Source organism: Dromaius novaehollandiae, chromosome 12, assembly GCF_036370855.1.
Source record: "Dromaius novaehollandiae isolate bDroNov1 chromosome 12, bDroNov1.hap1, whole genome shotgun sequence".
In the NCBI taxonomy this organism is placed as follows: domain Eukaryota; kingdom Metazoa; phylum Chordata; class Aves; order Casuariiformes; family Dromaiidae; genus Dromaius; species Dromaius novaehollandiae.
The window spans coordinates 22,115,941-22,143,352 of record NC_088109.1 but is presented as its reverse complement, the minus strand read 5'-3'; the positions used below and the strand labels follow the sequence as shown (position 1 = coordinate 22,143,352).

The following is a 27,412-nucleotide window of genomic DNA, read 5'->3' as shown; positions in this document are numbered from 1 at the left end:
GTGCAATGCCTAGCAGCTACTTTTGCTTTCAGTAGTGAAGCTCAGATTAGATACCTAGAGATCTTTGACCTAACCTGACTTAAGGTAATTTCATTGGTGTATGACAGCAATTTGTATGATATTTCAACTCAGTTTTAACTAGAATTGATTAGCATGCATTGAAAAAATCGGTAGCCAGCCAATACGATACCAGGCAAGCTAGACAGAGCGGAATCAGAATGGTGATCAATAGGAAAAATGAGAACAATCCTATGTTTCAAGAATCACTTTGATCTTCAGAAAGTAAAGTTCCTACTTTTTATACATTTGATATGAATATACATCAAAGGATTTACAAAAGGAGGTTAGAAGGTTTGAGGTTTTGTGGTTTTGGGGGGGTGTTATAGCTTCAGAAGCTTAAGCATGGTACAATAAAATGAATGGTTCAAAGGCACAAAACGTTTTAATGTCAGAGACGAGAAATTTGTTTGTTTGGTTGGTTTTTAAAGCACGTTGCCATACACAGCCACTTCAAGACAAATTGTGACCGTCTTTGAGAAAGGGATTAAAAATGTGTAACGGGCTTTCAGTAGCTCTGGAAGACTTGAGTGTCCAAAGATCAGAATAGCTGAAGTGTAGGAAAGGCTCAAAGCACAGAAATTGTATTTGTGTGTGTGCTGAGGTTTTTTTGAAAGAATACTTCAAAAAAAAAAAAAAAAAAAAAAGAGGAAGACTATTAGATTTGATAACATTCTAGGGTTTCCCTTAGTTAGCTACTAACCCCTAAATTAACTCACATTGAGTCTCCACATATTTTCTCATATTACTCTGAGAGCCTATGGCAAGTCAGTGGCAGTGCGGTATTTCCCACAGCTAACTTTTCCAAACCTTCCTCACAGTATATCCCCAGGAAAGAAAGCTTTTTTAGACTATCGTACAAACTAAAAGATCATCCAGATTAAAAGCAGACTTGTTTTTCACCTGGAGCCTACAGTGCGAGGAAGCCAGCATGCAAAACAACCTGCCCTTTAGGGGAGCGGAGCGGAGCGGAGCAGGAGGAGGTCCGTCTTTACGCTGCGCACCCTGACCAGGCACCCGCTTTGCACAGATACACCACTACAGCATGCAACTAGCTTGCGTCCAAAGTGTATATGAACACGGTGTCAGTGTCTTTTTTATGTAAAGTTACATTTCTGCAGGGACAGGTCAACTGATGAAACTTATAAATAAATAAATATGGCCCAAGTCATTTCAGTGTAATTATTTCAGTAAGGCCAAAATATTTTAGTTCTGAGATAGTTACACATTTTTGAAATACACTGAAGTGTAGTTTGTACAAAACAACTTAGCAATTATAGTATATTTATGGAAATCAGAATGTCAAAACAAAATATTTTACCTCAAAAGAAAATATTAACAAAATGTTTTGTTAATCTTAAACGTGGATTCTCATTTTGTTGGTTTGTCTCAATTTTAATTTCAAAGGAAGTGTTGACACTTTGTTTTTTATTCTGATCCAGAATGAAAGCAAAATGTCCAAACACTGCCATTTCTTTTGAAGCAGAAGCAGCAGTTCTTTATCTCACAGTAACTGTGGTTCTTTGGGATGCTGCAGTCACTATGGATCCCACTATCGGTATACATTTGCCTCGGGAGCACAATCTTGGAATGTTTTCAGCATCTGCAGGTGTCATCCATGTACCTGTGCCACCCCTGTGCCATCCCATCTTTGGGTGGGTACCTAGCAGCTATTTACCAGCATAATATTTGACTATACCTGATAGAAAGGAGTGATGCATTCTCTGAAAGTGGGCTCCTTAATGGTTTTAGGTAGCTGTTATTTAGGTGAGGTTCCCTTCTTGAAGCAGTGCCAAAGAAGTGATTTGAAATTAAATGGTCATTAGTTGATGCTAAAGTTGATAAAGTGTCAAAAGGTATTTGAGTTAAAAGTCTCGCATATTTTTTGCTGAGTGGTGCTTTATTCCCAATTCCAAACGTCACAGAACATACAGAGAAATTATCTCTGCTAGGGTCATACTTACAGGGATGAACACGACGCTTGAGTTCCATTTGTACTCGGTGCTTCACGTGAACCCAATGCGGATGCCTCCTCGAGCCAGTCATGGTCATTGATGCGTCCATAGCAGTGGGCCTGGGGAGGAGACTGTTCCAGCTCCCAGGTTCCTCAGCTCTGGAACGCCGAGCTCCATGGCCTTGCTTCCCTGAGAGCTTATTTGTTTGAAATAGGGCAGCTCCAGCAAAAGAGATTTAGACTGAGGTAAGGAATTCAGCAGTATGGCAGCGAGGACCTGTGGGAAGTCAAGGTTTGGGTCCCTTGCTCTGAATCACCAGTGACAGATGAATGCTGTTTGCTATTGTGCCCATATTATTTTGGCCTATGATGGAAAAATCAATTTAAATTCTGACTGAAGGTGTGTTTCCTAGTGAAAAAATCTTGGATCAGAACATTGCTGACCAGTTTGGTTATGGAGCACATAACCAAACACCACACAATTACACACCTTTCTGGCCAGAGATGAAGAAACACTGTACAGAGTACTATTGTTTTACAGCTGGCCTTGCCTTTTCTCACGAATATCAATGGGAGTTTTATTCCTGACTTCAAAGAGTGTGACTGAGTCCAACATACCATACAGCTGAGCAAGTGAGAAAACAATTTCATCACCAGGCAGACAACTGGTTTGGTTGAACAGCCAGCTCCCAGACTTGTCACGCAGAGAGGCGTGACAGGAAAGCCAGCGCCATTGCTGCGCTGACCACACGGGACTGTCAGAAAGACAAACTGAAACTAGAGAAGGAAGGAAGGGAAGGGAAATAACGCTTAATGACCAAATCCTCAAAGTACTGCATTAGATGATGGAGAAATAGTACAGGGCACGGGTGAAAGGAAAAACTTTAGTTTCCTTTGAGACCAATTTTGTTTTCAGCCATGCCGCCATAACACAGCCAGAATTGGAGCATGGCCCATTAGCACTTTGAAGGAAGTTAAATGTATGTATTTGCTCTTTCAGTAACATACCCAGTTTGATACGCTCTCACTATGGTAAGAGTAAAATGGTAAAAGAGACATAGTAAGCCCATTTTTCTCTGCTCAGTGCAGACATACTCCACGTAGCACAATACAGACATGTTTCAACCAGTTTTGTGACAACTCTATCTCTCTCTACCTTACTTCACCAAAAGCCACATCAGTGTCACTAAGTACCTGACCTTGCTTGTGGATCACTACGCTGTATTGCATTGTGCAGTGAAGATACTCTTTGTAAATGCAGCGTGAGGCTGACAGAAGATAACACTTCCTCCAGGCCATATCCTTGCACGTCTTTTACCTTGAACAGGAGGAAAAAAAAAAAAAGCCCACAACATAACAAAGAATGTAACAACCTCACTGGAAGCTAATTTAAAAGCAAACTTAATCGAATTCCGGTGTCAATTGTATATAAAGTAACTAACTCTTCAAAAAGGACACGGAGGAAAATGTTACACTTAAATGTTATCATCACTAGTACTAAACCAAATTTAAAAAATTCTTACATTTAAAAGAAAACTATCAAAGTACAGAGTTTGCTTAAAATTTCATTTATTTGTACGGTAAGCCAAAGGATCTTAATCAACATAAAAATGCACTGCTGTGCCTCCTTGGGAGCTATAAACAAATTGTCAAATAAAAATATACAAGCAATTAAATGATACAGAAATGGTACATAATTCTTACACGTACACTTTTATTGTGTAGGTGTACACACACACACACGCATGCATGAACACATCCACACAACAGTTTCCAGTTTCTATCTGTAAAAAAAGAGAAATGATAGCAAAGCTATCTAAGCCCACTTCATAATATGTGGCTAAATAGCCTAAAAAAGGTCTCATATTATACAAACGATGCAACCAAATGCTTCCCATCCTGGCAGTTCTTTGTTCTACAACGTGCATCTGTAGCCTGATGCTCTCTTAAATGGCTTTGGGCTAAAAGGAGGTGCTCAGCAGCTCTTAATACAAGGCCCCTATTTATCCATCTTCAGCAAATTCAAGTATAATATAGCAAATTTAAAACCTGAATATTTGACGCTGATACAGCAAGGACCTGGGTACATGCTTAACTTTATGCATTGCATATATGCCTACTGACTACACAGGTAAAATTCAGAGTATCAAGCATCTGCTGGGTTAGGACTTACGTTCAAATAACCAGGGCACAGTTCTTTGGGCTATACTCTACTACTTCTTTCTCAACATGAAAGGTGATTCTTTTCCTCTGTTATCAACACATTTAGGGTGCCACAGTTTATATTCATTTACAGAAAACTATTTGGTGCTCTCCCCTATGTTATGATGACATTGCTCAATGTGTTACATTAACAAAGGTGTTTTGGTTATGTTATGCCATTGGAAATAACTAAAATACATAAGAGGAAGGGTTAAAAAAAAGGATATAAAGTCTATATAAGTATTTACATATCCCATTAATAAAATAAATGAAGGCTAATTAACAAAGAATTAGCCACGAGTATGAAATACAGCTGTTTTCTAAAGAAGATTAATATTAGAATCAACTATTGTTAAAACTGAAATATAACATGATATTGGAAGCTGTGATAAAATATAAATTAATTCTAATGAATGGAAAAATCAAAATTATATAATTATTTAAAAATACTTTGGAGACATCAAATTACAGCTTTTTTCTCAGAAAAAGCACAGTATGGGGGACCCTCCCCCCATTATTCCTGCAATTTGATATTACATTAACAGAAGTCTTCATGTTAAAGCATATATTTCATATATTTTAATAGCTGTTAAGAACATAATACAGTTCTAAAAATAATATAGCACCTCCTGTAAACATAAAAAGCATTGTTTTAACCTCTAATAATTTTATATGTAATACTGCCTTTGTTTTGTAATGAATTCCACTCCTTCATTATAACATGCCCATAGTTTCAGGGCAACCACAGCCCACTCAACTTCAGAGACTTAGCACTAGAGTCACAACCATCTGGGTAACAAGACTTTTGCCTGCAACTTTCTGTGGCCTGTAGATACCAAAGAGATGAGGCACTTGAAGTGCCCAGCGTGTGCCTCATCTGTCCTCACTTGACCTGTGACTGGCTTTATCCTGATATTAAAAAAACGAAAAAAGCAACCTCAAATTTTCACAACTCCTCGGTATTGCCAGCCTAAAAGGTTTACCTGTCATATTAGGCTTACATTATCTTGCACTTTTTGAAACAGCATGCTGAATTTTCCTTTTATTGCCTTCTGGCTTTGAAGTCTTTCACGTTCATTTGGGTTATGTTTTCCAACTTTTCTCTGTAGCTAGGAATGTACTGTTCTTTTTAAGTGACCACTAAAGCTTCAATCAAAACTGTGAGAGATGGTGACATCTACACTGAAGTTGAAATGCGTTTCTGGTTCCTGGTTCCCGTTAGGAAGCTCTTCTGGGCTTTCAATCCAAACCACTGCAGAGCTGTTCCTGTCCTCTGTGCGTCTATTTGCACTGACAGGGCAAAGACCATACGATAATGGGGCTGAGCCAGAAACACGCACAAATTGCTGACCAGGCTTTGCAGCCCACAGAAACACACACCAGATATTGCCGTGTGTCTGTCGTGCCTGTGAGGTCTAGCACAGGCGCACAGTGAAAGCGCTAGGGCCAGGACCAAGCCCGCAGGCCCCTCATTCACAGCTCTTGCCGGGGCAGCTACACCCCTCAGCCGGTTCCCAGCAGGGCGGCTTGCTGTGCTGAGGCCCTTGTGCAGTGTGCTCGTGCATATGTCACACACGTTTTCACACTCCGTGTATTTGGGAAAAGCTTCTGTCAGCGTTTAACCCTCTATACGGCCTGTCTATTGGCAGCCTGAGATGCTGGCAAAGCTTGTATTTTCCCTCCTGCTGTTGGTCTGATGGCAATATGAGCTCCGGCAGGGTGAAGAGACAGGCAGGCAGCTGCCACACTAGGAGAGAGGTACGTGCGAGCTAAGAGGAGTTGCTGCTAGAGATTGTTTTCTTATGAGATTTGTGCATACGTCATGACTGGTAAGGGGAGCCATCCCCAAAACTGCATTTCTTCAGCAATTCCACTCTTTCAACTAAGGAAACATCCTTTTCATCATCCATGCATATCGATTATTTATCTCTAACCACATACGTTACCTGTATAGGATATATACCTATACAGGATATCTGTAGCCATTTTCCTTTCATTAGAGAAAGGCTTCATGTATCTTGTCTTCCTCACCCCTCCCCTACTCATTTTTATATCTAATAAGCAAAGTCGTTCCAAGTAATGTTTTTTTTTTTTTTTTTTTTTTCCTGAGTGAACTTGAAAAGTAAGGTTATTTTCTCAGCTGATTTCTATAAGCACTCAGCTACTTGAAAGGTAAGGTTATTTTCTCAGTTGATTTCTATAAGCACTCAGCTACATGTATCCCTCAGGGCTTACACTTAGAAAACACCTTCTGTGAGTTTGCTTTTGTATCACTGCTCCTTAGGAGTGCCATTACTTCCAATTCCCCAATAACCTCTCCTTAGCACCTTTTAGCTATTGCAAGTTTTAACAAGCATACCTAAGTATGCACATATCGTAAGATGATGACCATGCTTTTGAAATCTAAACTAAGTATTTTAAATAAATGTCAAAGCCATCTTGTATGTCCTTTCACTCTGAGGCTATTCACTATAATCCTAGCATAAAACTCTGCTTCAGGGAATGAAAGCGGCAGGAAGAGATACATTTTTATGCCACAGAACAAGGGGGTTTTGGCAAAATAGAAGAAGTGGTCACAGACAGCATTCCCAGTCACCCAACAAAGGGACGGAAGAAAAGTTCTCAGTGGCATACAATTATTACTGTGCAGTAAATAGCAACTAAAGAGGATTAATTAAAGAGTAAAACAGGTCAATAGTATCTGCTTTTGTACTCTTCATTCACAATATTCTTGCACTGTATCTAACGCAATTACTAATAGTAAGTTAGGGGATATGTTCTTAAGACTGAAGAAGGGTGAGGGTGAACACCATAGCTGTATTCCATGCAAGAGGGGATTCTCTTTCTGCAGTAAATTAACTTTGTAGGTGCCACCCCCTCCACTACATCCCCTTCCCAATTCCTGTATACTGCTTTCCTACTTATGCTTTAATGGTTTTCCTCCTAATTCCTTTAGGAGAAGCCCTCACAAAACAACTGAATGGCAGAGAGGAAAAATGACAATCACTAAATAAAAAGTGCTGTAAAATGCAAAGTAAATAGACACTTCCATTCCCCTAATTTTTTTAAGCAAGAAATCTTCGGTGCTACCTGTGAAGAATGGCAGGTACTAAATCTTCAGAGAGAAGTGCAATTTTAAGCAAATATTTTCCTTTTAGCATAGTAAATTTTAACTCATCCTATCATAAAAGTGATCTTTTTTGTAACTCGGCATTCTCCTGACACCCAAGAATCACTAAGAGTTATATTACCTAGGTATTAAATAGCTCAAACTGTCACTTCTTTGTTAAGCCTAAGATCAGTACGCAGTTTCGCACAACTTAAAAAAAAAAAGTTACAGCGAATACAGCTGTTTGTAGACAAATAACCAAACTAAGTTCATCAAAGAAAACTGAGAGTCATCAGCTCTCCCTGTTACAACTGAGAGAAATGTAGGAAGTGAACAAAAAGTCTAAAAAAGGAAAGTTTATGTGGACTTTTAGCATTTCTTCCATTTTGTAATTTCAAAGCTTATTAGGAAGTTATATAAGGAAAACACTTTATTTCCAAGTTTAAGTAGAAGAGGTCATACTCTTCATTTATGTGTCTCATGATATCTGGGTGTAAGAATGAAAAACTCTGCATAAAAATATAGCTACTTTTAGTATCTGTGGTTGGCTCCCAAGTAGACAATGACACGGTTTTCATACACCTTCTTCATAGTTTTCTCAATTTGCTTCAAAAATACTTGTGGAATTCTCCCACATAAAGTGTGCACTGTATCCAGAAACTTAGACTGAAGAGGGTAGTACAAAGACTGAAAGAGATTGTCTTCAAATGGAAACTAAAGAAAAGAAAAAAAGAATTATTATTTTCAGTAGTTGTGAAATGGCATTTAAAAGTTGCTATAAGATAAAGCTTTATACAGGTAGGCAATAACTTGTTCCTCACCTTTCAAAAATGTCACCAAAGCCTATCAACTTCAAACATTTGGACATTGGTGCGCTTGAGAGTGCTTGCTTTCAGAAAAGTTTGTCTAGGCTTATTACCTGAAATAGTCAGCTTCACAGAAATTGTATTTCTAGACTTTATATTTAAAGTAGGTTTACTAATGTAGGGATACTGCAATGAAACAGACATTTTGCAGGGTAAGGTTGTATACATATAAGTGAAGCAGTTACTTGAAGGTGCTCCCGTTCAACGGGGTAACCTCAGGATGCATGGACAATACTGTTTTTGTTTAGATCAGGAGTTCACTTTTGAAGCGAATCTCCTGATTGCTCTGCAACGCAATCCAAAGTATGGTGAGCGGATGCTACCTCAGAAAGCAGGAACTGAGGTCCTTTTGGATAAAACTAAAGGTGAAAATATCCTGTAGGAGCACATGTTAACACATTACATCTGCTAACAGGCTTCCAAGTCCTCAGGACCAGTCCAAAGCTAGCTTGAAGTAAAACTCCTGAACACTGAGACTGTGGATGTCAGGTCCTCAGCAACAACTGTTTTGCTCCACAAATCTGCTCCTGTTGTGCTGCACTACTTACTGATGTAGACATAGCTAAGTCAACTCAATACTCTCCTACACAGCAATATATAAAAACACCTCTCCTTGTGGCCAGCAATGGATAGCTATTGCAACGCTCTTCAGCTTAAATCAGCACAGGAAAAAGAATTAGGAAACTTCAGGACAAATCATGTATTCACACACCTGCAGATTATGTGCAGCTACGTCAGCTGGTGACAGCCAGTCTGTTATTTTGAGTATGGACCAGGAAGAGAATATAAACCAACCTTTCAAATACGAAAGTGAAGTAACCCCGAAGTACGCACCGTGCTGTAGAAAACACAGTCCACAACTTAACTCTTTCTAATCAAAGTGGAAATATGGATCTGCACCTGTAAGCAAGCTACTGAACAACCTCTTCCGCCTTCCAAGTGCCCAGAGGCTCTAGGTGCTCAGGGAGTCCAAGGTTTCCCTGGGCACTTACGGATCAGACCTGCAGTGCCAGCAGGAAGATCTCCAACCAAACACTTCCTTCCACCCACAGTACTACAGAAAAGCAGCTTATCAGCCTCTTGGGTTAGAGTTTTACTGTAATAAGGAGGAGGACTGTTTAAACCATCTCTCTCAAGTGCACACACACAATAAAATAGAAGAGGCCAAAGCAACCTTGTTATTTTGTGACTGACAGGTATACATAAAGTATGACTATCCTCAGTCCAATCTGCTGGAATAGCAGTTCAAGTGATCTGGTTAAAGCTATAATCTATATTGAAATAGAAGGACTGTCTCTATCAAAACAGACTTACATCACGTATCACTTCATAGAGCGCCTTGAATGTAGGCTGTTTGTCATCGTGGTAGACACCTCTATTTCCATGCAGAATAGAGACACCTTCTTCTTCTGCACCTTTACAGTTACTCCCATACATACAGTGATCAGGCCGGTAGTTCCACTGACAGGGAAACACATAGAGACACTCTGGCAGTGTCAGTCAGGAGAGATGGTTGGGGGTGGGGAGGGGACAGGGAGGGAGAGAAAAAAGAAAGATGTGTTGAACAAGAGTTATAACAAGTTAAGCCATGTTTCTGTGGAAAAGCTGGGACTGACAATCAAAAACATTTAAAGTTATTTGCTTCACAAAGATCCAAAGCAGCAGCTAGATACAGAAGCTTCATTTTTTCAGGGATGACTATACATGTCTCAGCACTGTTACACTAGAACTAACAGAAAAACACGGTAACAGAAAGGCTGGCTGGAAATACAAACCAAGAGTGCATTTTACAAAGTTAAAAGTGACAGAATCAAACCCAGAGACTATGCATTATGTAGTACTATATGGCATCCTCTGGTAGGAGTTTTTGAAGTTACAGAAATGATTAGGGAAGCACATACAGCAGTGGGGGTTATGTAAAATCCTGAATCCTTCTGGAGACAGCATGGGAAAGCTTGCAAAGTACATCCGGTGTTTGCTGCTGCAGCTTTCATTGAGGTTATGACAATTTGCTATGCTGAGATACAGCAGACCATACAAAGTAGTGCATTTTATTCATAGGCCTTCTAAGACTTGTCATCCGTTAATTTTGTAAGTCCAGGTTATTTTAAAGATCAGTCTAATTTCTCTAATTTTTCAACAGGGCTTGTAACTTCATTCCCCCTATTGATTTTTGTTGTTTTTTTTAAAGCTTTCTCCACGCATTCACAGTATTTCCAACAATAAATCATGCCAACCCCTGTGACCTTTTCGCTATGGAAATGGAGTACAATGAATCATTGCACTATGCTGACAGGTCATGTCAGAAGCATTGAAGACTGAATTCATCACTTGGCCTTTCTTTATCTCCCACTCATCGTACTCAGGAAGGCTGTGGCTGGCCCTGTGCGGTTCTTGAGGAAGTAGAAGAAAATGTTTATGAGACATTTCTTCCCGTAAAGCCTATCAGGAGGCTGCTCAAGAAAGGGTAGTTTTTAAGTGGTTTCCATTCAGTTTGACCTATCACACATTCAGAATTGCTCCCCAGCATTGCTGAAAGGACAAGAAGAGCTGTAGTGCCCTGACCCCAACCCTCTTACAGTTACCAAGAATCTTTCCAATGAGCCCCAGCAGATGTGTGCAAGGATGTCACCAGGTACTTATCAGCTTTTGTACATATCACTTGAGTATTCATAAGCTTCTCCTCACCAGATGCTCTTAGAGATTCACTGCTGTCACAGTTGGACTCGGCTTCTAGTTGCTCTGCAAGCCTTCAAATCTGTTAAACATCAGAACTGCCTCGGGACATGGGAAAAGGTTGATCTTTTCAGGCCCCAGGTTCTGTGTATTTTCAGCCAATACATTGTATCTACAAAAAGCCATCTGCAGTGGACTTAACTAAATGACTCAGTTTTTCATTTCTGATTCCTTCCCAAGCCATTTTTAACAATCCAGCATTTTAAAACCTCAGGAAAGTCGAGTTTTCTGTTTTAATAGTCTCAAGTTCTTTTGTTTTCTTTTTTGTGCAGTCTGATGTTACGTAATTCATAAAAACTTATTTACTAGTTATGAGGAAAAGACTGGCTATGCAGCAGAGAAATCTCAACATGTGGATTTGATAGAGAATTCTCTCATTGCAAAGTTCAAATGTTTTTGCAATCTTTTTTTTTTGCACTCTTAAGTAAGCAGCTTGAGTTTGACCTGACAACTAATCTGGCTTCATCTTTTTCTTCTTCTGATAGACCCCAATCACATGACACGCATTTCTTTTTGGAAAGTTATTTATGATTTCATAATGAAGATTTCCTCCACTTTTTTCCCCTAGAATTGAGGCTACTGCATGGTGTGCCAGGGACACTGATGTTTGACATCTGTCTGCAGAACACAGATACTACTTTATTGCTTTGCTTTTGCTCTCTCCCTTTTTTGCCTGAATTTGGGTACAGAATAAATAAAGATAAATCCAAACTTATTCTGGTCTCAAGATTACTTGAGGGAATACAAGGTCACATAGGAAACAAGCAAAAAAGAATTGATTTTGAGATTCCTCTATTTCCAAATGTTACTGGTTTTGGAAGAGCCTTAAGTCATTTCTGAGTGATCAATGCAAAATACTTAGAGGAGGCTGGATTTCCAGAAATTATGTTTCACCACTTGTGAAAAAAGTTACACCCTTTTAAAATGAAGGCACCTAAACTTGCTAGTTCCTTGGAAATATGCGTTCTTGCAAGTAAGACTCCAATTCAGGGGAAAAATGAAGGACAAGGTTAAAATGCTACAGGTTGTTTATGCTGAAAATGCTACAGGGAGGCACTGGGCAAGAATGACAGACACGAATCAGATACGACTTCATTTTGTTCGGCTTACAAGTACATATTTGTTGGTCACACTGTCCCTCTGCTCCGCATTTGCAATCTCTTGGACAGGTGGGGTATCACATCTGTTCTCTGGGAACACAGCTTTGAGAGATTTAAAGTCCTCCATAGTTCTTTATAGTCCCAGAGCAAGCAGAATAAAGGAAGAGCATAAAATACACACACAGCTAAGAAACGGAAGTCTAGATGACCTCATCATTCTGGGGTTTAGTGAGGATGGGTCATTCAGCTGAGAGGTAGGAAGCTTCTTTCTCTGAAAAATAACTTTTAGTGGAGGAGCAAAGCTAGGAAGGGCAACAGTTTTAAAGAAGATAAACCAACAGCTGAGTCCGTTTTCTATTTATATTAGCATTGTTACTTGTTTACATAAGTATCAGAATTCAACTGCATTTCAGAAAAATAGAGGATAGTTTTGGAGAAAGTTTGACAGTTTAACATTCAAATAAACACCTGGAACAAACATATTGTTCAGCTAGGCCCTGGTCCAGTGGAGCACATATGGAATGGAAACATAACATTAAATTAATGATCAAATGCAGGAATGAAGTTCAAGTTGTGTACGTGCGTGTTTCCTTATTTTCTCAGAATCTCTAGAAAACAGATTTGTATCTTCAAAGGAACTAAGTCTGAGCCCCACTACCTGCACAACCCTCAGAATTATTTTCTTAGAATGTAAATCCTAGGTGAACTTACGTATTATGCACATTATGTACATATGAGTATATTATGCATATTAAAAATAATGAACAGCACTTTCTTTGAATTTTGCAAGTTCAAGAAATTTTCTTACTACAGATAATCATGACTAAGAATCATTACTTACCTGGGTTAAAGTAAAAAATAATATTTAGTAAATCCTGGTCTCCCCATGTAATGTAATTTTTGTACTTTTGGTATAATGGATACAACATTTCCTCCCAAGTCAAACCAGATGGTATCATGCTGTTCTGCAGGGCAGAAAGAACAGAAGCAGTGGGTTAATACTGTGAACAGCAATGACATATATGACTTTGAGAAAACAGCACCCACATATTTATCAGTCTTCTAAGCCATGTCAGATATCTAAATGAAAAATGAAGAACTACTAGGAAATGTTAGGCATGGAAAGAGTCGGAAAAATAGAGCACAACCAGATCTCCTGATCTGACTAAACAGGAAAGCAAAGTCTCCTGGGTCTAGCTGTGATGTCAGCTCCTGCTATTCAGAGTCTTCCTATTCTGAGCAACGGGATGGAGAAAGAGTGAAAAATGCATAGAGGAGGAAAAGTTTTAGATCTATTATTTTCAAGTGCTTGGTAGAAGAGGGACAAGGTCAAAACTGAGGTGTTGAAGGGAAGAAAAATTCAGACTAAAAAATGGTCTTCCCTTTCCCTTCCAGGGGAATCATGATATTGAGAGCAAGTTTTTTACTCAAGCTGTTCCTGTAATAGTACAGCTAATCCCTGGCCTTGATTAAGGACAAAGCCCACTCAGAGGTAAACAAAGTTTCTAAAGAGAATAAATGCTCACCAACACAAATAGAGATTTAACAAGTCAGGCCTTTCACAAAAAGGGGGAGATATCACCGTAAAGAGTGAAAGGGTTCCCCGATCATTTATATCAATTAACAGAATCGCTTGATCTACAACAGGATCCAAAATGTTATTTACAGCAAAAGCTAAAAATTACCAATTACTCTGGATATTTGCCTCAAACTCCATAATTTAAAAAATAATACACTGACTGCACTTGAAGATCCTTCTTTCATGTACCTTTGAAGGGAGAGTGAAATGTCAAAGAAACCAGTTACACTACTGCTAAAGGACTGTTTCATCTGCAAGTTCTCAGTGCTCCACCAATTCAGTGGGAAAGTTTTAAGTCATTTTTACTACAACTGGTTTTAGTACCCAAATATGCATTCTATATTTTTCAGATTCTTTAAATTCTAAATTTTACTATTTTTATACTAAGATATATTTTACATGATATTAAAAATACATAAACCACTAGTTTCTGCAACAGTTTTATTTCTTCTCACCTTGAATTGAGTGCTGCGTATCCGGGTTAAATTCATTAGCATGACTCCAGAATTGACTCCAGTTGTCCCATAATAAGGGTGACGCGCAAATCGACTATACCAGCCAATCTTTGGTATTTCATGTTCTGGGGCCATAGCGGCTAGCTGTGTGGAGTTGAACTCTTTCAGGATGTGCCAGATGTCATCGATGGGCCTCAGGAAGAGAACATCAGTGTCCACATAAAGAAGAGAATCCACATCCTTTAAAATAACCTTGTGGGTTTGCATAGTGAGGAGAGGAAGAGAGATGAAAAAGAAACCAAGCAGACAACAAAAAGGAAGATTATTGGCAAAAGGTACTTTATTTTAAACCAAGAATTTTAAAAAAGTTATTGACTTACCAGCTGAATGTCATTGCATATCAGAACAACAGTTATCAAATAATTTTTTTTAAACCTGACAGGCAAAACAGCTACCAGAGCACAGAAGTCAGATTCTAATCTTCATGCGAAACAGTAATCCACTTAGCTCTCAAAACAACCTGTGATGTAGCCTGCAAGGCCTACTTAATGTAAGTTCAGAAATAAAATGCAAGGAATATATATTTGCATAGCCTTGTTAGTTCTTTTAAAGATCTGTAAGTGGCATGGTTGTACAGAAAAATTAACCATAGAATATAGAGATGTATTTCTGGCACACAGTATGGTATGGGTTCTGAAAGGATTGGTATTGATAATAATACACTGTGTAATATAGTATGAAACTGCTGCTCTGTGTATGTGTGCGTGCGTGCATATGTTTAAGATGCTTTCACAATCAGTCACGCAACCCAATTTAACATATAGAAATGCTCTACCTTAATTAAAAAAACCCAACTCACTACTGATCACAAAAAATTATGCAAGTTCTCCTAAAGAGCAAACTTTGCTTGCTAAATAGAAATCTCATAAAACTTTTCATGCCAGATTCTGATCTCTGTTATTAAAGTCTGTATCAGGAATAACCACAGTAAAGTTAGTTCCAAGTCACAAGGGAGTAAAAAACTGGTGTAAATTGTAAAACAATGAGATCCAGGATATTTAATCTATTCCTGTTGACAATGTTCCCCCTTGTGGCTATCCAAGTCCTTACATGTTCATTCAATTAAGCTTAGCAGGGCAAATTATATAGTGCTTCAATAGGATGTGAAAATTCCCATGATGTTTGCACCACCTATTTGTTAGGTCGTTTGTTAGGCAGTAAATACTATTAGCTAAGGTTGACTAACAGTTTCAATTAAATTTTTGTTGCTCTTCTTCATTATTTTCTAAAACTGTCCAAAAATTCCTGAAGGACTGAAATTTTCTTATTTCAGTCTATGTCAAAAGCTCTATTTCTCTTCTTTCTTTACTTGAAAGGCAAATCCAAACTGCTAACGATTTATATCAGGTAATGGAAAGAAACAATCACTCACTCGTCCATTTGCAATGATACTATTGCCAAATTTTCCTATTTATGTGGGTAACTTAATAAGCTTTGTTAAAATCTGACTTTTACATGAACTGAAATGTATCCCGACTAAAGATTACTTGTGAAACACAGCGAACAACATTAAAATTTTGAAAAGTGAAAAAAAAATTACTTTTAGACATGCTCAACAGGCCTCCATTAAGATTCCAAATCCTTGAGTACTGACTTAAATGAGATTTTCACCTGACTGAACACTTGAGGATTCAAACTGACATTTAGCCAAGTTTAACAAAGCCCTGACCCATATTTCTGGCATGGTAACTATTATGTTCTTCCTATACAGCAGGACAAAATAAATGTCTGTACATTTTAAACACAAGTTATAAGATACTCCATGTAAACAAGTTCATCACAATACAGATCACTGCTGGGGGGAGGGTTATAGAATTCTCCATAGCCTATTGCTTTTTCCACTGTTTTCTGCTGGCCTCGTAGCTAAATAACAAAAACAGCATATGACGATATCAACAAAGAGTGACATTAATAGTCCAATAAAACACCCAAGAGTGAAGAGCCCAGAGTTTGAAGCGAATATTGAATATCTTGGGATCTAATACTTAAAAAAAAAAAAAGTTAGAAAAAGAGCTACTTTAAGAGCAGATCAATACAAGAAAGGTAGTTGAAAAGAACAAAAAGGTTTTCAGCTTAACGATATCTAGAACCTTGCATTTTTTTCTGTAGCACCTACAAGCCCTAATTCACATTGTGTAATGTGTAATACACAATCAAAATACAAAAAAAAGAAAAAGAAAAAAAAAGACCAAAAGGATTTAGTCTAAGACAGGAGACAATAAGTGAATACAGAGCATCATAAGAAGCAATTAGAGATTCTTGTCTGTGGGATCCACAGCACGCTGTAGCCCAAGTAAATTTTTTGAGGGTGCCCTGGTAGGGGCATGTTTACGTATTTTCTAGCAGAGGGTAAAGTTTAATGGATGCTTATGGAAGCTCTTCTCAAACTTAAGTGGCAGTGTGGACCCTGCTTCTTTTAGCAGAAAATTATTCTTCCAATGATTTTAAACATACATGTAAATTTAAATCTGTGGAAGTCAATGTGCTCTAATCATTTTGCTCTATGCAAATGGATATAAGGAAATATTTCATTTTTTTGTGAACTGGCTGTATATTGGCATTGGACTCCATGTTTTCAGCCGTGTGTTCCTCTGCTTACAATAAACACACTCTCCATTCCTGGTTTGTCAAAAGATTCTTCTCTGTGTCTAAGGTGTTGCCCTGCAGCTGACACCCAACAGGCTAAAAGGAAAGCTGTGCTTCCTCTTTTAAGTCCTTCACTCTTTCCTCTTTCATGTGAGGAATGTTAAGACTTCTTAAAATCTACGCATGTCAGTATGAATTGATCACATCCCTTTCTGGCTGTGTGTTTGACTTGGCCTTGGGCAGAAGAATTTAACTTCAAAAACTGCAGCTACAAGAGTTCCTTGTATCTCTCCCTGGATGTCAAAGGAGTTATACTGGGGAGCAGTTTAGCACCACGAGGCAGATGCGGCTAGCTCTGCCCGAACACTGCACAGCTGGGGCTGGCAGAGCACCGAGTCTGCCGGGGGGTGAACGGGAGGGACACGACTGCAGGTTACCAGTGACGTGCACCCGACTGACCTGGAGCACGAGCAACACAAGGGTGCATCTGGTACTGAGTTCATGCTTGCTAGCACAAAGCATGTAGACATACCTGACAGACTGCGATTTTTGAAACAAATGGTCAGGAATATGGGACGACTGCTGTTGTCATCATCTTCGCTCTACAGGCACTTACAGCTTAGAACTACTGTACTTTTTTCGGCTTTATAGAGTTTTTTGAATAAACCTGTCAGAAAGTTCTGCTCAGAACTTGCTATACTTAGCCTGACACTTCACTTAAATACTCAATTACTTGTAATTTGATTTCACAACCTGTCTCTACAGATTGTGCTAGCAAGGCTGGCAAGTAATAACACACGACTGTGAAAGCATATATTGATGTACTGGGAAGCTGTGTTACCTGATGGTATGCACTGGCTAGCACGTCAGTTTATCTTTATCCAGAAGCTAGGGACAAATCACAGTTAAGCTTGCATCTTATGCTAACATAGCAGTTCCACTAATTTGAGTTAATTAACCAAATTGTAATAGCAATTAACTTACAACAGAGCCAGAGCCTTTTGTCTAGATAAAGCCCTGGCATCTATTCCCAGTGCTGCCACTGATCCACTGGGTAGGTTACTCCAGTGTACTCAAGAGGACACCTATAATATAGGGATCATGCTAATCTACCTTAAAAGCTCTTAAGTGGATTAAGTGTTTTGAGAAGGGTTCTAAAATGTTAGTTACTATTAGAACTAAAATCATCCAAAAATCCCTTAAGCATTTTATGATACTTTAGCTGGTTGTTTTGGTAACTCCAAAGCAGCAACACAGACTGCTGCAAGCTATGTCTATAGAATGTAACACCCATGAATCTAGACCACACAGCTTTTCATCCGGATGTCTTAACATCCATGTTGGTGCTACAAAACAGTTTCCATATCACAGCTGATCTCTCATTGGAAAGAACAGATATATGGGATTATCCTCAGTGGTCCTTATGGTCCAGTCAGGCTAGACCCTCCCACCATAACTACTCGTAACAGAAAAAAGTTGGCCTCATGAGGGCTCATTCTTTCCCAACCCACTAGCAACACCATACATGAAACAACGAGTAGAACTGCAGGTAACAATCAGGCAGGCAGTATCTCAAGGTGGTGATGCAGCCTTGGTCTTTTGTTCTTGTTGTTTGGGGTTTGAGGGTGGTTTTTTTTTTTTTTTGAGTGAGAAAGGAGAAGAGAATATAAACAGCTTGTCATAAAAAGGTAACAAATAAGAAGAGTCACATTTCTTGCATGCTTCTGGAACAGAGAATTTAAGGGAACTGTTCAGTTTCTACATCTCTGAATCATGGACAATGTTTAGACATCTCACAGAACTGCCTGAAAGTTAAGAGAGGCTAGATCTTGCCAGTCTTCTTAATGCTGCACATGACTTGTCTCAGGTTGTACTATAGGTGCCCATCATCACCATGCCCAGATGCCTCGAGCTGGATGACACATGGATAAAAGTGCTTCTCAATAAGGAAAATTTCTTCTCTTTTTATAAAAATAAGCCAGGTAATGTTTGCTAAGAGCATCATCCTCCTAAAAACAACACTCTCCTCGTAGTGATACACAGCACTGTTACACTGCCATTAGTCCATCCTTAAGGTGCTAGAATAAAATGTACATTTAACCTTAGTTAATTTTTTAAGGTTTCACTTTGTGTTAATGTTAAAATCCACATCTTCCTTACTCTGCCTTTGTAGATCCCACAGTATGGTTTCACAGAAGAAGACTGCAGCGAAAGATTCACTATGGACTTGTTATGAGATTACACTGAGGTTTCCTTAAGTCTATGTAGCAAGCATATGATCAGATGTCACAGAATTCCTCTACAAAATGCAGGAACCTGTGATCTTCCTTAGTATTTCCCTAACCCAATAAATTCCACAAATTCAGACTTTGTACATCATCAGCATGCTATCCAGGACAAAACACTTCATTCCTACAAGGTGCAAGTAACACAACCCAAAGCTCTAGTTTTATCAGTGACTAAAACCATTGAAAGTTTCTTGTACAAGTTCCCTTTAACACATTCCTTCTACCCTCCACTTTCACATGCCTGCTGGTGCTGTAGAAGAGAGACTTCCTTGGCAGGAGAGGTGCTTGTGAATCAGGGGCTTACATTCCTCTCGGGCTTGGCATTATCGGGAACAAGACAATCTGCATAACTGAGGACTAAACAGCTGATAAACTCCACTGCTGCTCTCCTGGGATCCTCCCTAAATCCAGTCATATTTTATGCCACTGCAGTTAAAAATGCTTAGGACATGGAAGGATATGAAAAAAGGGGTACTTACTGACATCCTGTTGGTATTTATTTAAAATATGACTCAAAACAGCCATCTAAACAAGTACATTAGAAACCCTGCCCTATTCACACTGCACACACGCTGTGTGCAGACTGCCCTTCCTGGAAAAGCCTGGATGAACAGCCAGGACTTAAAACCTCCCCAATGGGCAGTAACTATTCTTTGAAGTGGAGCAAGCAGAGAAAGTCTTTAAAACTGGAGGACTTCCAATAACAATCCTCTTATACCAGCCCTATGCCACATAAACAGAAACCAATTAATTTTGATCTAACCCTAGTATCCTAAGAGTTCCTATCAGCTTTTATAAATAGTCCTTTATTTCTCTCTTGAGAGATGAGGTGGTCCCCCAAGGCCCTTAAACCACACAGTGAAGCAAGCTGGGAGCCTGAACACCTGGACTATAGATGTAATTTGTTCCTTGAATGAAAGGATTGCCTTCTGCACTAGTTCAACTGCTGTAGTTCACTCCAGACATGGTTCCTTCAAAGGTATAATGCAACACAGGAAAAGAGGGGCTTGGATTTCTACAGCAATGTCTTAATCAAAGGGGACATCAGAAGCTAGTTAACAAGCACCATTAAAAATATTGGCAGCTGAAGATACCCAGAAACTGCTTAAGGTTCTACCAGGCTGTGAACTTGAGTACCAAAAGTCCAGCTGAAGGGTTACTTACCACCTCAGCTATTACTACGACTTGTTTTCCTCACTCTATCCCTATCAACTTGGTGTCAGCTGCAACTGCTCTCAGCCAACCACTTCTATTCAAGCCGTAAAACTCAGCCTGATATTAACAACAGTGAGAAAAACTGAAGAGGAAGCTGAATGTTTTCAGCCCTATCACACAACAACTTGCAATTCCCCAGAGAGAAAGAGTTACAGGGCAAGCTGCCTCATAGTTTTGCTAAGACAACATCCAACAGTCCAGTATGCCCTAAGACAAGTTACTAGAGAACCCCATCAAATTTTGGCAACATGTGAGTGACAAAAAGGGAACTGAAAAGCACTGCCCAGCCTAAAGGCATTACCATGAATACATAACCCTTTCTGTCATCAGAAAGGTAATGATCAACAAAAGCGAAGCGGTTCCTGCGATGAGAGGTCTGTACCAAAATGTACCATGGAAACAGGAGAATTGCGTTTACCTGTTGAAAATAACCCTGCTCAATGAAATCCTTATAAACATAAATCTTTATTGAACAAGCTAACACTTATGGTTAGTTTTCCAGGTGATACAAGGACTTAGTCAGGGAAGAGAGGATCTCTGCTAAAGTTCAAGTTACTTTTAGCCCGTCTGGTCCTGGAGCACTTCAAATCTCCTTCTAAATGGCAGATAAACAGAACTGCTGACAGCACATATTTTCTCACATATGTATTCATAGTCTACATATCTGGGTGTGCAGCTGTCTCCTGATTGTTTCCATCTGAGAAAGTAAAGATTTCTCTGTCCCCCCATTTCTCATAGGAGAGCAATGAAGAAATCTGGATCATGTGAACAGCGTATCACTTTACTGGAGTCACCCCAATCAACAGCAATGCACAGGATATTTTTGATACATGTTTCCAGTTCCACAGAAATTGGTTTAAGCAGAAGTTCTTTCAAATTCAGAGAATTCTGCATAAGCAAAACTATTAGTAACACCTTCTTCCTCTGTAGCAGCCTAAAATATTTTCCCAGTTTATGACACTAAGTATTAGAGAGTAAAGAATACAAATGTTCAATGAACTGGGGGATCCCAGCGCACATGGGATTCTTGTGTGAAATCCTGTTGCTAAGCACCCTGGAATTACTATCTTCGGGGCAAATCTGACAGTCTAGGAAAAAGAAGAAAAATACATGGAAAGGGTATTCCTGAAATCATCAGTCTAAGGGCTAACATATGCCAAAGGAAATAGTGGGTAAAGAGGATATGATGACTGCACGCTCAGAAGAATGTTATTTATGGAAAGCATGCAGCATCTGCCTTGAAAGAGCTCTAGTGCTGAGCTTAAGAGTCTGAGAGGCTAACAGAATTGGAGACAAATAAAAAACGCACATTCTTTGCTAGCAGGAGAAAAAGCAAGCCTGGATTTCAGGTTTGTTTTTTTAAGCAGCTAAAGCACAGATTAAAATATCTTTGAACGGAAGTTTCAGCTTGAAAGTGGTTTTAATATTACACCAGCAAAGCTTCCTTTTTGTGGAATAAACCTTTTCCTGAAGCAACCTACTCAGAAATCCAGGTGCCTTACCGGAAGAAAAAGGCGCTGGGCAGCACATGGTTTGAATAACTTTTTCCATTCCTGAGCATTTCCTACTGAGAAGGTTATTGGATAAATGTTGTATTCAAACTTCTTTGTATATGAGGAAGGCCATTCCTGTAACTGAAAGACATGGGGGAAGGAATTAGACATTACATAGCTTTTTTTTGGTTGTTTAATATGCATGCATAAGGATTTTAGAAACATGCTTAGAGTCAAAATGTGCTTAGTTGCTACTTACTTATGTCAGTGTGACTTTGCTCAGAGATTTGCAGGTTATAATTAACTTTTTTTTTAAATTTATTTAACAAATGACAAAAACTCACCTTCTTCTCAAATTCAGGCTTAAGGGAATCCTCAGCAAAAATATGAAAACAGAGCCTTCTGCTGCTAAAGAGAACTGCTGATTTCAGCATGATGAGAGTCTCTTCCAGCCGGTCCCCACATGCCACAACGGCTAGATGCATGCATTGCAAAGATGAAGGTTCTTTTGAATGTTTCTGTTCTCCAGGCTTCCTGAAAATTAATAAATAGACATATATATAAAAAAAAATCAGGCAAACATGAAGAGAATACTGCATTATTAGAGATCAGGGTTTTTTCTTCTTCTCCATTATGCAGGGCATCAACAGCTTTTTCTGATCAAATATCCACAGAACATGCAAATGGGATTCCAATTTTTGTCAAAGGTAAAAATCAAGAGTGCTAAGATTACAACACAAAGAAATATGCTATTTTCAGAAATTTATCAAGGTTTTCCTACTTTTACTGGCTTGCATAAATCACTGTAGTACATATACATGTGAAACCAATTTAATAGCACCAAAAACCAGACAATAACTTGGTAAGAGCAAATGATAGATTTTTTTCCAGCTTAGAGTCTATGAAGCCAGAATGGATTTACTACTACCTAGTCCGACCTTCCAACACAATACAAGTTAAATTACAGAACTTCATCCAGTAATTTCAGTACCAGACCTATAACTTTTGGTTAGGCTGGAAAAAGAGATCCAATCCTCATCTTAAAAAAAAAAAAAAAAAAAAAAGTATCCACCTCATCTATATGCAAATTATTCCAACAGCTAATTAATCTTGCTGTTAAAATGCATGCCTTAATCCTGGCCTGAAGGTACTGGCATGATTTCAGAGGAGTACTCTCTATTTCACCTGATAGAATACTTGGGATTTTGCTAAAATACATACTTCTAAAAAACAAATGCATTCACGTGTCTCGGACAAACCAGACTCTATATTCCACAAGCAGTCAAAGAGCAGGCTATAGGTTCTTCCACTTACCACCTTTCTATGTGGCCTTTACAGACATTTCAACTATAAAGTAGGGGAAACTGCATGTAAAAGGCATGTTAAAACTTCTTGCTACTCTGAAAAAAATCAGACTCTTTTTGGGGACTCTAAGACACCTTGAAAATGTGTGTTTTTGTTTCTTTTTCCCCTCCCACTGATCAGCACGGAAGTATAAAGCATTCTCCAGGAACACTTCTACTGTATTATATTCACATTCCAACACGGACCACATTTGTACACCATTAGATGGATGCGTGGTGACAAAACAACTAAATCGCAAGCGTCGTAATCATTATGGGAAAGTTCAAAAGGCTAATCATAGATCACTACCAGTTCTTGATGTATCACTGAACAGAGGACATCAATCCCGGCCTGTTCTCAGCATACTACACACACTTACATGCATACTACTCATCAGTAAAATGAATACTATAAACAAAAGTTCTAAATAAAGAGAAAAATGACAGTTAATAAAGTTGTCATTACCTTCTTCTAGAAATTAAAATACTGCTTAGTAAAACAACCGCATTCTGTACTATGGCATAATCCGCTTACGTGTTAAGGAATACCAGCCCTCAGTACTTTACAGGCTACACAAAGCAACATGTTTCATTAATGGTTTAAAGTCTTAGGCTTTAGTCTTAATTAAACCCCAATTTCAACAGCGAATAAATAATGGAATACTACGTTTATGTGAAGTGGTATTTACTTTCCAACCTATTAGTGTAAAAACCACTGAATTATTTAAGCAAATAATTAGCAGCTCACACAGATCCCATTTTCCCCTCTTCTCCCTATCTCTTTAATGTTTCCTCTTAATTGAGTCTCTAAATCAAGCCATACACAGGATGTGAACTGCTTTGATATAGCTTGTGGCAATGGAATTCCCTGGGAGAGGGACTCTGATCTACCCTTTCATTGCAGCATTTCAAACCTCGCACCAGGGCGCAATGCTTTCCTTCGTGGACTTCAGCCACTCTCCATTCTGCAGTGATTTCATAGCAAGAACATCGCTATACGTAGATGGGCTCTTCCAAGAAACAGGCTCAGTGGAGTCAACCCTCAAAAGTGGATGGCCCCGTAAGCCCACGGAGCTACACAAGCACAGATGGGCAAGAGACACCTCATGCCAACACAGACACCTTCCCAGCCTGGGAGAGTGGAGGCAAAGGCTGAGCCTTGGAGACTAGGAATAAAGTGTTGCAAGGAACTGGGCTGAAACAGTTCAGGAGCCTGCAACAGCCTAAGCAGGAACAAGCAGGAGCAATGAGCCCGATAGTAAGGAAAAGGGCTATGAAGTAGTGTTTGAGCCTTCAGATCAGAGAAGCAGTCTTGGACACCAAGGGCAACAGTAATAGAGGAAAACAGCTACGAGGTGCAGAAGGATGTTGGGAAAAGAATAAATAGCGCTAGATTTTGTGTCCTAAGTATGAGCACATTAGGAGACAACTGTGAGAACAAAGGCAAGCTGGATAGGGAGAAAAGAGAATGCCATACAAGGATGCATTAACACGAATTTTAGGTTTGCATTTACAAAATAATTATTACCCAGAAGTCTGAAAAAACATAGAATTTTTTGACAGGAGAAAAGGCAAAGTCAGGCTACAATAAAAGGGGAATGAGTAGTTCACACCAAAGGAGATCTCACAACTCTCCTCCTCTCCTTCGCATATACACACGCTTGGGCACATACTGTGAGGAGGAAAGGAAGGAACAAAAGAGAAAGGACATTCGGAAGAAACAATATGCCTTACTGATTCACAGGATACACCTAATGTCTTCAAACAGTTCCAATTTGATCGATAACATCCGGGATGCTTCTGCTTTACGCAGAATAAGCGGCTATATAGGCTTATCTGGATCTCCTCCTGCATATAAGAGGATCTCCACTATGTGTTGTGGAGAAAATAGGAGGTTAGCAGTTTGCTTGTGCAAGTGGAAGAGCTACGTCATTTCTGTTGGCAGAGGCACAGGTCACAACCATGTCTCCCAGTGGAGAAAACCAGTAGGTAGCAATGGAAGAGCACACCATACTGCATGAAGAAGCCCCAAGAGGAACAGAACATGTTATGGGCACACAGTAAAGGCAGCAAACGATAACATTAAACTTAGATTTATTGCTTCACGGCAAGGCCCTTTTTGAGTAGAGATCTTATATTGGATGCACACTGAATCCTGATGCAATATATTTTCTCTAATTGGAAATGTAAGTTTATCATGTATATTTGGAAGCTAAGAATTTTCTGAAACATTGCCTGGTTGGATGTCTGTAGACAATATGACAAATAGTATAAAGGAAAGATGAACACTTTATTTTAAAGGATGGAGTACATTAAATACTGGGATAAACTTTACAGAGGATAAAATTTGTTACATAGAATAAAAATCATTCAGCAAGCAAGAAAGAACATACCGAACTTTGCTAGGTTATCAGCCTGGGACATTCATAGGCTTTTGCCATAGAGACATGCTCAGGTAGCAGCTGAAGGACAAATGACCACTATTTTTGGCTCTGTTTTCAACACTCGGTCCCTCTGAAGGTTTGGGCAAATCACTAATTCTTTATGCTTTAGTTGTCCCGCCTGTAAAATGGGAACAGCTGTTACAGTAATAGTAGTTATCTAACTCAGGAGATTTTCATGCATACTAAAAAGCACATAGATAATTATTATTATTACCATATTCTTCCTAACATTTACACGTGTTCATTTATGGTCCAATTTACTGGCTACTAATATAGTCCATAATTGTATTTTATGATGTAAATGCATCTAAAATAATACAGTGACATGGACCTGAAAGTTTAATGTGTTTGATAAGAACAAATACAGAAGTTACATACACCAGGTCTGTGTTACCCTGATTTCCATCTTCCAACTTCAGTATATAAATGTAGTTTGCTGATATACTACAACCTGCCTATTGTAACATTATGTCAAAGCCTTTACTCTGTTCCCTGTCTTATTCTTATCCATCTGTTCAGATAAAATTACTTCTTCCTCTCCTTCCCTCCTGCTTTCCCTATTATGTACTAATATGTGTCTTTAAGATTAAGGACTGTTACTTATGATCAAGCACTGCAGAGGACGTCACAAAATACTTCCAGAGTTCATCCCTGTGAAACAGCTGAAGAGAGATTTATTAAGACACAGCATGATAAAATGGTTATAGCAAGGGTCTTCCAGTGATGCAGACCAACAACTCCTATCCGGCTGCCTCATGGTATTTTATTTTCTGCATACGTGTTCTTTTGGACAGGCACGCTTATTGACATCGCAGAAGAAGCTTGTGTGTTCAAGCACAGTAGTTTCATTTCTATGCCTTAAAGTTTAGATTACATGCAATTTTCTTATTAGTCACAGCCAAAGTGTCTCAAACATAATTAACCCAAAACCTGTCTAAATCAATCCAGATCCATTCAAAATAACGCATTCTCATCTCATTACAGAGCCTGCTAATCTACTCAAGCCTTCAAATTTATTCATGAGACAAAGGTAATGAATGCAGATTCTTACAAACTCAATACAGTTGTTAGTTTTTAAAATGTTCTTCATATTATGATCTCACTTACTCTTGCAGCATAAACAAGGTTAGATTTAGGCAACTCATCAAAACTGGTTATTCACTAAATAGGCTCCTTTCCTGCTAGTCAACACTGAGTCAATGTCCCAACAGTGGCCCTATTACACAAAACACATTCTCCCACAACTCTTCAAAATATAAATTAGAAAGGTTCAGAACATCTTTAAATAGAGTTTTCCCACTTTAATGCAGTTACACAAACCTGACTGCAACCGCTGACAACCAAAAACTGGTTGACGTTTCAACCTCCTTCCAACTTACACAAAGGGAGAAAAAACCTTCAAAAGCAGAATTGGTGCTTTTAATCTTTTTTTTTAAATCAAATCGTTTCTTTGTCTGAGGAATATGAGGTATCTGGGCTTTCAGCATGTTACTGTAGGCTGTCAAATTCAAGCCCAACTTGTATGCGTATGCACACAGATTGCAAAGAAAGAAAAAGCATCTTGAGAGGTTGCCATATAAGAGATGCTTTGCTTTAGGAAAGTTACTTTCTGAGGATTAAATATGACGGTGAGGGTTCACTTCTGAAGCCTTGCCATGCTGGTTGAATAGAAAGTATGGTCACATCTGCCCTTCAGACATAAAATAACCCTTTTGCTTTTTGATGCTTTGCACACATTGGTTTGGCACATATTTATACTTCTTCATATATATATATATATATATATATATATATATATATATATAAAAATTTCCTGAAATCATAGGACTTGCTACTTCCAAGAGGAAGGATCAGTAAAACCACTGTCAAAAAAAAAAAAATCAGCTTTCAAAGCTAACCAGAAACTTACACATAATGCTTTAGAC

General features: G+C 38.8%; 1 protein-coding gene across 3 annotated transcripts in view; it reads right to left on the bottom strand.

The window, feature by feature from the left end:
• Nucleotides 1-3,563: 3,563 nt before the first annotated feature.
• Nucleotides 3,564-27,412, bottom strand: part of GXYLT2 (glucoside xylosyltransferase 2) — a 29,363-nt gene continuing 5,514 nt past the window's right edge. For all 3 annotated transcript variants that reach the window (XM_026110768.2, XM_064519209.1, XM_064519210.1), the window contains 6 exons: nt 22,045-22,234; nt 21,710-21,841; nt 14,059-14,310; nt 12,866-12,989; nt 9,503-9,675; nt 3,564-8,036 (listed from right to left, as the gene is read on the bottom strand). In XM_026110768.2, coding sequence (XP_025966553.1) covers nt 7,854-8,036; nt 9,503-9,675; nt 12,866-12,989; nt 14,059-14,310; nt 21,710-21,841; nt 22,045-22,185 — 1,005 coding nt within the window. In that variant the 5' untranslated portion in view covers nt 22,186-22,234 and the 3' untranslated portion in view covers nt 3,564-7,853. The remainder of the gene's footprint in view (nt 8,037-9,502; nt 9,676-12,865; nt 12,990-14,058; nt 14,311-21,709; nt 21,842-22,044; nt 22,235-27,412) is intronic.